Here is a 13,506-nt window from a genome sequence, read left to right as displayed (position 1 = left end):
CAAGTCATTATTTGAAATGGGGCTGTACTCACTTAGGCGCGTGTAGGCGCCGAACGCAGGAAAAATGCAGCATGTTGCGTCTGAACCTGCGTTCGGCGCCTACACGCGCCTGAGTGAGTACAGCCCCATTTCAAATAATGACTTGCGTCTATTCCTGCGCTCCCCTGCGGCTGAACGCCAAAAAACGGAACGCAGGGGAGCGCAGGTCGGAACGGCCGTGTGTAAGAGCCCTAAAAGGAAAAGGCACAATGAGTTGCTAAAGATTAGTAACAGAAAATGTGCACTGGGTTCATTCATATTGAAAAAAATTCTCCTTTGCAAACGTATTGCCTTGGAAAGAATCTGCCATCTGCTCTAGCAAACAAATGGGGGGTGCACTGAACAGAATTACCCTGATGGTACTAAAACAATGTATTTTTAACTGTATGCCTCCTGCCAAGAATTTAGTCATTTGTTTGAATTCATTGCCTTCATCTTTTATGTAAGCATGTTATTAAGGATAGGGCCCTTTAAATTGCGAGACTAGTTTGCAATCAGTGACATCTTCGAAATTACCTGACCACTAAGAATGTTCCAGGGGATGGTCAGACCATGAAAGGGATTCATTATTAACTGTTGGCTAGTCCCTGATTTTTGCATGCTTCTTCAACTTGCTCTTTTCTATTGAAACCTAAGCCCCCTAGACTCACAGGCTCTCATATTACAGCTCCACCCCCCTCCAATGTGAGTAGAATCCTTACAACTAACATAGCTAAGGCAGTATTTTCATCTGTGAGCTGTGGGAAACATGGCTACAATCCCTGCTGGATATACCCTTCTGCTGCTATTGCCTTTCTGTCTAACAAACTTATGTGTTAGTGCTGAGGAGCTGAATATAGAAGAAGCAATTCTCCCTGAATCTTCCCTGCAAAAGCCCAGTGTCCTGATTGCCATCATCGCTAGGAATGCTGCACACACGCTGCCTTATTTTATGGACTGCATTGATAAGTTGAATTACCCCAAGAGCAGAATCGCTATATGGTAAGAAGAATGTGACAGCCAACTTGGCAGAAAACTGACAGTTGTGCTGTCCATGCAGTTACACTTGCAAATATACGTATCCTCAGCATGACATATCCCTGTGTATTTTATAACACTGAGCATTCTGGCAGCAGCACTAGCAGATCATGAACTATCATGTCCTACCTGCATCCCTATTGCTGCTGCTAATGTGCTCAGAGCTGTGTTGGGATGCTGGGAGTTGTAGTCTGGCATAAAATAAAAAGGGTGTTTACTTATTTGGGAATTCAACAAAAAGGTCTACAGTTAGAAAGAGGGAGACCAGGGCAGTGCAGAAGGGACGAGAGTGATATCCTTATACATATGCATCCCTACTAAGGGTGAAGAGTACTTTGCAAATAAGTATATAGTCTGAGTTAGAAGGTTCTAACGGAGTCTGTGGATGACATGAGAGTTGAATGGAAATGTATAAAGATTTTGCAACCTGTCAGATGTGATGAATACCATTCTTTGTGGACAGTTTGGGTTATGTTTTACTCTCAAATCAGGTCATTTTCTGTTAATTTTCTATGTGTAGATTCACGGCTGTTTGTACCTGTTTTGCCAGGCATCCAGCGACTGGGGCTATACTCATTATAGTGACTGGAAAGCTGGCACAGACACATTATAACTTGTATTATAACTGTTTTTGTATTATTGCATGTGCCTGTGTTTCCCTGCAGCTGCATTCCACTCACCAAAGAAATATCAACCATTAGGGTAAATCTGAAGGTGATAATGATTTAAAACGTTACTCTTCATTCTGAATGGTAACAATTCTACATGGTGTGCCTACTATCAGCCATAGCCCTAAACACACCTGCACAAGTTAGTGTTAACCTAAAATCTTTAACCTTTAAACTGGTGTCTTTGCTGTGCCCATTGTATGTTTTCCCAAGTACAGGATCCTTATGCAGCCAAAGTTCTGTCCCTTCTTATCACTGCCTACCACCGCCACTTAGCTTCCAGCTTCTGCATTGTCCTTCTACTACTGCCACTTTTGCCCATGTTCTGCCCTGTGCTGCGACATCCTGTTTGTGCCCATTTTAGTACTTACACTGCCTGATATTCAGGGCCAGAGTCATGGAGTGAGTCAGGCAAACCAACTGGCACCTGGTTGGAAGGCAGAAATGTATGCTACACAGGGCTGCATCTAAACAAATCATTCCCAGCCATCAGATGCCTTTAAGGGGGTGGTTCACCTTTAGGTTATCATTTAGTTTGTTATAGTATGACCAATTATAAGCAACTTTTCAGTTGGTCTTCATTATATATTTATATCGTTTTTTTTAAATTATTCGCCTTTTTCTTCTGACTCACTGACTCCATCTAAAGACAAATGCTTTGCAAAGCTGCAAATTTATTGTTATTGCTCCTTTTTTGTTGCTCATCTATCTATTCAGGCCTCTCCTATTGATATTCCACGCTCAAATCAATGCATGGTTGCTACGGTAATTTGGACCCTATCCACCAGATTGCTGAAATTGCAAACTGGAGAGCTGCTGAATAAAGAGCTAAATTAATTAAAAAAACTCACAAATAATAAAAAATTAAAAGAAATTGCAAATTGTCTCAGAATATCACTCTCTACAGCATTGTAAAAGTTAACTCAAAGGTGAACAACCCCTTTAAATACACATCATGAATCGTTTTCAATAACATACCTCTCAACTGTCCCGTTTTTAGAGGGACAGTCCCTCTTTTGACAGCTCAACCCACAGTCCCTCGTTTGTACTGCAAAGTCCAGATTTTATTTGCACTGAACAGGCAGAAAAAGAAACAATGTTTCTAACTTAATAGGCTTTTGGCAGAGAGCCCAGAACAGCCACAGTTGCAGATAAAATACTTTTGTAACAATTTTGAGAATAAGTAATTGTAACAATATAAAATAACAGGTCCCTTGGGAGAATTAAGACTCACAGCTTAAAGGGCAATTCACCTTCATTAGCAAAACTGTAATTGAAAAAAACACAGAAATATGTTCAAGCTTTCAAAACCTGCCAAATTTTGTAAAATGAACATGGTGTGACCACAAAAACGGGCATGGCCAAAAAATTTGCTGCACTGCACGTGGCAACTTTTTTGTCCCTCTTTTTATTTCCAAAATGTTGGGAGGTATGCAATAGCATCACAAAATCCTTTCCTAAATTAATGTCTTTTTTATGTCTTTAAAGTCTTTTTGTGTATATAGTAGCCATAAGCACAGCGAGTTATGATGAAATGATTCGGTGGGATAGGAGTGCATATTGAGACATTTCATTTGCTGAATGAAGTAGACTTCAGCCCTAGCAGCATTGCCTTGCCATTTGTGTAAACATTTACTGCAGGAGATTTATTGAATGACAGCAGTGTTTTTGGCAGGCTTTGAATGAAGGTGCATTACTTAACAAAACAGCTAAGGACAAAACCTCTTCTAGATTCAGTGAAAGTGCAGTCATGTTTGTTTTTCTGCCCCAGTCTTCCTATTTGTTTGAGAGGCCATGAGTAAGGTAATCATGTGACCTGTACAGTATCAGCTGTTAGTCTTATTGTCTCACTCTGTCGATTTTCTGACTCCAGGAGGGTTAAGGTGGCCATACACGGGCAGATAAAGCTGCCGATATTGGTCATTTTAGACCAATTTGACAGCTTATCTGCCTGTGTATGGAGGCTTCCGATGGGTCTTTCCGATCAATATCTGGCCACGATATCGATCGGGAAGGTTTGATTTTTACCCCACCGACCTGTCGGAATTCCTTGGCATATTGTAATCCAATCGTTGGACCATACGGCCGAACGTTCGGATTACCCCCGATATAGCCATGCTGTTAGTGGCATATTGAGGAAAGATCCGCTCATTTGGTAATGTCGCCAAAACGAGCGGATATTTGAGTCTATGGCCAGCTTAACTTTGGAAAATTTGGGAAGGGTAACCCAATTCAAAGTTCAGGCAATGTATTTTTTTCAGTATAGGTATGGGACCTGTTATCCAGAATACTCGGGACCTGGGGTTTTCCGGATAAAAGATCTTTCCATAATTTGGGTCTTCATGCCTAGAAATTAATTTAAACATTAAATAAACCCAATAGGCTGGTTTTGCTTCCAATAAGGATTAATTATATCTTAGTTGGGATCAAGTACAAGCTACTGTTTTATTATTGCAGAGAAAAAAGAAATCGTTTTTAAAAATTTGGATTATTTGGATAAAATGGAGTCTATGGGAGACAGCCATTCCGTAATTTGGAGCTTTCTGGATATCGGGTTTCCGGATAAGGGATCCTATACCTGTAGTATAGAATTGAACCCCCACTTAACCTACAATCAAGTCAGGCCAATGACAGTCAGCACTGGAGATAGACAGTATAATCTGTGGCAGCTAAATAGGTAAACAAATACTGGCAAAAGTAACATATCCATGTATGAATAAATACAGTATGAGCTTGCAGAAAGCATGGCAGGATAATGTCAATGCCAATTCCATGTATAATATCCCCTAAACACATCATGGTATTAATGCAATACCCCAGATCACCTGACAGGATAAATTCAGTACAAGTTTCATTTATAATTCTTCAGAAGCAATTTCCAGTTTAAAGGGGTTGTGCACCTTGAGTTAACCTTTAGAATGACGTAGAGAGTGATATTCTTAGACACTTTGCAATTGGTTTTAATTTTTTTTTATAATTGGTGTCATTTGAGTCATTTAGCTTTTCAATCAACAGCTTTCCAGTTTGCAGCAATCTGGTTGCTAGGGTCCAAATTACTCTAGCAGCCATGCATTGATTGGAATAATAGACTAGAATATGAATAGGAGAGGCCTAATTAGAAATACAACAAAACAAAATTTATCAATGGCAATAAATTTGTAGCCTTACAAAGCATTTGTTTTTAGATGTGGTCAGTGACCCCCACCTGAAAGTTGGAAAGAGTCAGAAGAAAAAAAGCAAATAATTAAAAAAACAACAAAAAAATAACGAAGAACAGTTGTAAAGTTGCTTTGAATTGGCCATTCTATAACATACTACAAGTTAACTTAATGGTGAACCACCCTTTAATAAGATGCCAGTTCCACGAATAATACCGCAGAACACATGGCAGGACAAACATTGGCAATTCCAGAACATATGGTGGAACATATACCTGTACAATTATTATACCTCAGAACATATGATTGAATCAATGGGTTAGTCTATGTCTAACACCAGAATGCACAGTCACACAAATGTAGTTGTTTAGTATAAATGTATAATCTGCACTTAGTATAGTAGTACCTCCAAACTATCCTAGAGGGACAGTCCCTCTTTTGACAGCTCAACCTGCAGTCCCTCGTTTGTACTGGAAAGTCCGGATTTTCTCTGCACTTAACAGCCAGAAAAAGAAACAAAGTTTCTAACTTATCTGGCTTTAGGCATAGAGCCCAGAACAGCCACAGCTTCAGATAAGATACTTTTGTAAAAATTTGAGATAAGCAAATAAGTAATTGTAACAATATAAGATAACAGGTCCCTTGGGAAACATTAGACTCACAGCTTAAAGGGCAATTCACCTTCATTAGCAAAACTGTAATAACTGGAAAAAAAAACATAGAAATATGTTTAAATTTTCATAACCTGCCAAATTTAGTAAAATGGTAATTATGGGGTGTGGCCACAAAACGGGCATGGTCAAAACATTTTCGCCGCGTTACATGCGCCAACTTTTTTGTCCTTCTGTTTATTTCTAAAATGTTGGGAGGTATGTAGTTATTTAGTACAACATACAAGTATAACTGAAAAATTTGGCACCTTTATTTGAAAAATAATGTAGATAAAGTAATCCGTGTGTAATCCATTATATTGTACAATAAAGTCTTGGGTTTTGAGTATTGTTACAGCCCTTCTTTGTACGTTGTAGGCATTTTATCCCTGCCGATTTGGGGAGGCTTATCTTCATTAAAATACACCCATGCTGTGGAACTGTCTAGGCAAACTTTGTACTTGTCGTTATCACTGTGCTTTAAAATGTGCTTTAATAAGTGAAATGCTTGCTCACAGTCTTTGGGGGTTCTAGGAGTTGTAGTTGAACAACAGTTGAAGGGCCACTAAAATAATTTAAAAATTAAAGAAACCCAATAAGCTGATTTTGCCTCAAATAAGGTACTGTTTTATTAACCAATTTGGTCTGGGGCTCAGTCTAGGGGGGTTGCTACCCCAGATCTGGTCAATTGATATGTCTAACCTGTTTATTATATGGCATTTTTCATATATTGTCAATATTTTTGAAGTTTGTGTATGATCTTATTATGCTGTTTTACCTCTTTGCTGTTTTTTGTCACCTGGTTTTCTAACAGTTATATGATGATGCTGCTTTAAGAAGAGCTTACAGTCTAAATTCCCTATAACATATTAACACTTCTCCAGAATCCAATTAACATACTAGCATGTTTTTTGGTGTGTTGAGGAATACCCATGCCCACATGGGGAAACATTGAAACTTCTTGCAGAGCCCAGAATTGAACACAGGACCATGGTACTTTAAGACATCAGTGCTAACCATTGCGGCACCATTCTACCCAGGAACTGGCAAGTACAAGGAAAAGAGAATTATTTATATTGTGATTTTTCTGTGCATTTTGTTGGAGTTACAGTTCTTTAGCACAATGAAGGTGTGCGCTGTTTAGGGTCACAAGAGGTTGCAGCTGGGTTTGAACCAGGAGTCATAGCTTCAGAGTCAGAATTAGATTTTTTCCTATCTTTCAAGGCATTTCCGATAAAAATAACCTTGTTTGTGCTTACTAACAATTATGTGAGATAGAGGCCACCTGAGCTATCTGAACTATTGAGCTAACAGCAAACCAACAACGGTTCTGCAGGAAGGGGGTGGCTGTCTAAGAGCTGTTGTCCTGTGACATCTGGAGGGCTGAAAGTTGCCTATTCCTGGGCTAGATGTATATTCTGGACTAACTGCAAATACGCACAATGCAGTGTTTCAGTAATACCGCTAAACAGGAATGTGATGGAACACTCTGTGCTTTACTTGTCACTGGGCTTCCATGTGAGCATAGGGTAATATTATATGGTGTGAGCTTTCTTTTTGGACCCTTCATAATACATACTCCACTTTTTTGGTTTCTGGAGAGAACACTGAACTCATTTATAACTAATGTTGCATGATAAAAATGCCAGCATGTATCAATGGAAATGTTTTCATTAAATGATCAAGTGGTGTTCTTTCTAATGGACAAACTGTGAACAGCAGGTTGAAATAGAGCTTTGAGCTTTGGACATGTGGATCTGGTGTGTATTAAATTCACTGAAATGTGAGGCAGGAGGTACAAAGTGGTATTCAGGAATTATAAGCACATTTTTAAGGTTATATAACTTCATTTCTGATCTCATTGTGGAATCAGGGGGGTAGAAAGACAGTGGGGCAAACTTATTAAAGGGTGAAGGGGCCGTCGCTAGCGTAAATTCGCCAGAAATCCAATCTGCAGTGACATTGCCAATTTACTAACAGGCATAGAGGACAATTCTTTAGCGAAAGAGTACATTACTTATGAATTTTCATGGCGATTCACCAGGCAAATTTCCACTCAGACAAACGATCGTTATTCCACAACTTCACTACAGTGCGAATTTTCATTACGTTACTGCTTTCATTGGGTTATACCTGGCGAACTGATAAGACAAAACTACATCCTCCTCAATCTTATGTCAGTGACATCATATCCTGTGTGTTGAAAAGTCATAATAAAAGTCATATTTGCAACATATATGTGGTTGCCATGCTATCTGCATTTATTAATTTTTTAGGGCATGATTGGATTTGAAGAAAGAGAGGGGACAGAGACTGAGATGAGATAAAATGATCTGATATTTCAAATACTGGACACTGAACAAAGAGAACATGAAACACTGCATTTCAAATGCATACATTCCTTGGATGCTGGCACAGTTAATAATGCTGCTGCAGCAGAATTCTGCACTGAAATCCATTTCTCAAAAGAACAAACAGATTTTTTTTTAATTTAGTTTTGAAATCTGACACGGGGGTAGACATATTGCCAATTTCCAGCTGTCCCAAGTCATGTGACTTGTGCTCTGATAAACTTTAATCACTCTTTACTGCTGTACTGCAAGTTGGAGTGATATCACCCCCCCCCCCAGCAGCCAAACAAAAGAACAATGGGAAGGTAACCAGATAGAAGCTCCCTAACACAAGATAACAGCTGCCTGGCAGATCTAAGAACAACACTCAATAGTAAAAACCCATGTCCCACTGAGACACATTCAGCTACATTGAGAAAGTAAAACAGCAGCCTGCCAGAAAGCATTTCTCTCCTAAAGTGCAGGCACAAGTCACATGACCAGGGGCAGCAGGGAAATTGACAATATGTCTAGCCTCATGTCAGATTTCAAAATTGAATATAAAAAAAATCTGTTTGCTCTTTTGAGAAATGGATTTCAGTGCAGAAGTCTGCTGGGATAGCACTATTAACTGGTGCGTTTTGAAAAAAACATGTTTTCTGATGACAGGATCCCTTTAAGAGAAAAAACACTCTTTAGTGTTTTAATGTTTTTTTTTTTTTTTTTTAAACTTCTCTTTATTTTTCACGGTATATCTCCATACAAAATAAAGGCATATATAGTACATTACAATCTTATTGTCACATCACATAATGTCTATTATCACATGTACAATCAATACCTGAGAAGACAGTACAACTAGTGTCGGAAAGTAGAGTGACAACTAAAAGAATTGGTCAAGGTAGGTCAAACAGACCAATAAGATTAACTAGGTCAACTAGATCAATTAGAGCAACCAGGTCGTGTTTTAATGTTTTTAGCTTTTGTTTGCTTGATACTTGAGGATGTTATGGTGAGGAAAGAAGATATCTTCCATTATACGAATGAATATAAGCCTGGGCCAAGCTGGGCAGACCCATTCATGTTTGCAGCAGACTAAATAGAGCAGCAGATGTTTGGAGCAGACTTAAGAAGCACTAGATACTTGGAAAAGACTAGGCACTTGTTGCTTAGAGGTGAATGGAGAGAATGCTAGATTAGTGATTCAAAAAGAGAATAGACTTATAGCAGACTAAATGGAACAATTCTTGCTTGGCTGAGTGGACCAAGAATGCCTTTAAAAAGGCTGGATAGAGAAATAAATTATTGGAAAGCTGTGTATATTTGGTATAGTGTAGATATACAGGCAAGGGATCTTTTAGCCGGAAACCCGTTATCCAGAAAGCTTCAAATTACAGAAAGGCTGCCTCCCATAGACTCCATTATATCTAATTCAAATTTTGAAATTTCCATTTTCTCTGTAATAATAAATAGATATATATAATTAATCCTTATTGGAAGCAAAACCAGCCTATTGGGTTTATTTAATGTTTACTTGATTTTCTAGAAGATTTAAGATATGAAGATCCCAACTACGGAAAGATCAGTTATCCAGAGGTTCTTGATAACAGGTCCCGTACCTGTAGTATAATTATTAAAGCACATAGGATGGAAAATAAAATGTGTGATCGACAGAAAACAGTACATTTTTGGAGCAATACATTTCTGTAGCAGACTGGAAGAAACAATTATTGGAACAGGCTGAACTGAACAATAGATGCTTGGAGCAGACTAACTGAAGGATTAACTGGGTGGGACAAACTAAATAAAACACCAATATGTACAGGCTAAAGCAAAAAATATTTCAAACAGACTGTACAGAGCAACAAATGATTGCAATAAATTTAGCAGACAGAATATAGCCCTGGATGCATGAAACAGACTGGAGAGCTAGAGCGAGAGCAATACATACATGGAGAAAACTGGATAAAGAAAAACCTTTGCAAATGGACTCATAAAGACAACTTCAATTAAGGAATTGAGACAAGCTTTGATGATCCAATCTTATATCATGAAGACAAAAAAACAATGTATGTGTATTTTCATGTAACATTACCAGATCAGGAAACAAACCGCAACTATGGTTGCAAGGGTTGTATTTTGTTTAAATAAACAATATTTTTGCAATCAGTTCAGCCCTGCTCAATGTATGTATCAGAAGTGTCCTTGACATTTTTTTGTTGGTCTTGTAACCTTGGTATCAGGGAGCTTAGGGGGATGGAAGTCATAGCCAAGTAACAGCTGGAGAGATATAATTTGCTCCAGCCATTTTACACATTGGCTAAAAGAAGCATTTCTGCAATTTGTATGGGTTAACGTGATAATTTCACCCTTTGAGACAGTCTGATTGTAATTACAGATGGTTAGAGGGGAAGGTAAAGGGAATACCGCTTAGCAGCAACACTAAACTGTAAATATTGAACTAGCTGTCTTCCATGTGACAAAGGCCCGGTTGTTTCCCAGAAGAAAAAAGTTTATCTCTTAAATACACTGAATTAGAGATTCAGGCCAAGACTCCCACATTCTGTTATTATAAAATGACCAGTAGCGAGACATTAAAACAATTATCTATAAAAAGAAATCAATGCCAAAATAAAAATTTGCCTAAGGAAAGACAACATAATTGGTAAGCAGCTTTCCAACGCACATTTATTAAAAATTGTCAGTGCTATTAAAATTATTTGTAAAAATATTTGTTATTGATAGCCGCATTTACTTTACTCCTGTTTGTTACTTTTTAAACAATGTTGCAAAAGTCTTGGTTCCCCTGCAAAGACAGGTCTGTTAATCAGCTGCCTTGTCACACATTGTATTCTTTTGGACACACTGCATGCAAGGCCGGATTTCAGGCTTGAGCACCCATAGGCCACTGGGTTCTAGCACCCGAGTTAACACTCATACACAAGCACCTGGAGCAATGGGGATTAAGCTTCTCCAACCCTTTTAAAATTTGGGCGGGACGGTACACTTCCCAAAAAAAACCTGGTGCCCTAGGCCCAGACCTTTTTGGCCTCGCCACAAATCAGGGCATGATTGAATGAAAATCCTTCCCTGAGAGGATGAACATATGATACTCATCTAAGAGGAGTCAGTGGGGAAGTTCCCTTGAGCGCACATCTACAAGTGTGACCTGTGGTCTTCATTATTTATTTTGTATGGTATTAAGCATTCTTTTTCTGCCTATTTCCAGCTTTTAGTTGAAAATGCTGTTTATTAGAATTCTTTCTTGACTCTAAGTGCCTGTATGCACTTAGAACTAGTAGTTACAATAAATAGTTTAATATAATAAATACATTTTATTTTCTCATTTTCAAAAAGAGGCATCCAATTCTTATGTGCCAGTACTTAGGTAGGGAATTCCACAACTTATAGTGATACCGACACTAAAAAAAAATATTTTCAAAATATATCTACATTAAAAGTTACCTATAGGTCATGCTGATAATTTTTCACTGATAGTTCAGCTTTTGTAAGTAATTGTTACTTGAAGTTCCTAAACCTGACTGTTTTGCCAACCTGACTGTCCCTTCTCAGCCTGTCAGTTAGAGTTTCTAATGCTAAGGAACTTCTGCTGCACAAATATGGCAGCCCTCTCATACGGAAACATCGGGTATGAAATGTAATGTAAAAGCATCAGGCAAATACTTTTATGGTAAAATGATAAATAGCATTCAAAGCCAATGTTATTAAAGATAAAAAAAAAGATTATTTATGCGTCCTATTTCATGAACATTCCCTATTTTTATGAGAACAAAGAAGCTAAATAGTTAGAAAAATAGAGTATAGTATGTAAAGAAAATAGACTAGGAGAATAGAGGTTGAGAGAGGAGAGGAAGAAAAACACAATAGTAAGAGTGGGCCTAATACTAAGATTAATTGGTGAGCCCCTGGTCAAAGGTTTTTAGGTGGGCCCCTAGTGTCCCAGTCTGACACTGTTCATCAGTATGTACAATAGATTTCAGTGTCAAGCCCCAAAATTCTGCCAAGTGGAGCAGAATACCACAGAAATGAAAAGTGGACCTGAGCTCTCAAAATCATGTCTAAGTATTACATTAAAAAAGTGTTTATTTAAGTATCTTGTTTATCAAAAGTCAAATACGTTTCAAGCCCACAAAGAATTGAATCATAAATTTGAGATGAACCTTCCTTTTCTCTTCTCAAGTCATATCTCTGGGTAGATCTAATGGAATGAGGTGTCGAAGAAGGGATACGTTATTCATTAAGGCGAGATGGAAATAACCTCTGGTCTGGACATCTTAAACACAGTCAGACATCCAGTGAGCAAATATAACTGCTTTAGACAGATCTCCTTAAAAACATCTTTGTTCCAGTGCAGCTGGGATACTGTCATGATGTGCTGGAATACAAATAGCCAGCAGCGTACCGTACAAATGAATGATGTAAGGGAAATAAATGAGATGAAATATTAAAGTTAAAGGAAATTTGGCATGATCGGAAGTTGGCTGATAAAATAAAGCTGTGTAGGGTTGTCTCCATGAATCACTGATAGTTGCAAATCCCTAACAGCATATGGAACAAATACCTGTAGTGAGGCCAGTTCATTTGGCTTGCTCTAATATAAGCAAAAGGCAGGTTTTCTGGAAATATGAATGATGCTTATTCTAGCAGGAGTTATGTATTATATTCCGGTCATAGCACAAAGGAAATAAAATACACATAGCTTTTGAAAAGTGTTATAGCTTTAATATTTTGTTTGAACTTATCAATTAACAAACACTGTTACATATATAAATAAAATGACAGGCTGTTTTCCCACAGACACAGATTCATGGGCCAGGTATGACATGTTGGACTCTGGTTAAGCCTATACAGTACGTGATATTAATATCTTTGCCAGCAGTGCAAATAAACTTCTGGGCTGTATCCCAAACTAGAGCTGTTAATCGCACTTGGAGCCTGAGATACAGAGAAATTAGATTTTCTGGTTTGGCTGCATGAATGCAGCATTGGTATAGCACATACGTTCATTTCTGATATATGACTTTGCGTGTATCAATACACTGGATATTTTCTGTATACCAACATTGTATTTTTGGTGAAGGGGTAGCAAGATGATTTTGGGGAGTTCAGTCTGTGCAGCCTCACTTTGGGCCAGGTTCAATTCAGTGAGGAACAGGTTAATCATGTGAAAACTAATGTACGAGATTCAATTCAATTAAACAAATGTTTATCACAAGACAACTCTATTGAAGTCTATAGGTAAAAACAGGAACTGAATTTGGAGAAAAGTTATTTCATCCATTCACTTGATAAATCACTGAATTCAATCTGGCCCTTTAAGTAGACACAGAGGGAAGTACGTTAGTTAACCAGAAAAGGCAAGTGTAAGTAGCAGATTAGGTCATAAAAGCATTTTCCCGCTGATACTGATGCAGAGTACAGCCTTGCTCTCTATGGACCCACATTATATACACATAGGGGCAAATTCACTAACCAGCGAAAATTCTGTAGCGCAGGCATCGCGCACATCACAACACTTTGCCAGGCGTAAATTCGCCTGGACAACGCTAATTCACAAAGATCCGAAGTTGCGCACAGGGTACCAAAAGTTGTTATAATGCCCTACACATGTGCCCACAGTATA

The 13,506-nt window shown here is 38.2% G+C and overlaps 1 protein-coding gene across 1 annotated transcript in view; it reads left to right on the top strand.

The window, feature by feature from the left end:
- The first annotated feature begins 628 nt into the window (after positions 1-628).
- Positions 629-13,506, top strand: part of LOC108714512 (procollagen galactosyltransferase 2) — a 54,739-nt gene continuing 41,861 nt past the window's right edge. Inside the window, exon 1 of the mRNA XM_018258808.2 lies at positions 629-1,020. Coding sequence (XP_018114297.1) covers positions 788-1,020 — 233 coding nt within the window. The 5' untranslated portion in view covers positions 629-787. The remainder of the gene's footprint in view (positions 1,021-13,506) is intronic.

Source organism: Xenopus laevis, chromosome 4L (assembly GCF_017654675.1).
Source record: "Xenopus laevis strain J_2021 chromosome 4L, Xenopus_laevis_v10.1, whole genome shotgun sequence".
In the NCBI taxonomy this organism is placed as follows: domain Eukaryota; kingdom Metazoa; phylum Chordata; class Amphibia; order Anura; family Pipidae; genus Xenopus; species Xenopus laevis.
Note: the sequence above shows the minus strand (reverse complement) of the source record. Positions and strands in the feature narration are given on the sequence as shown.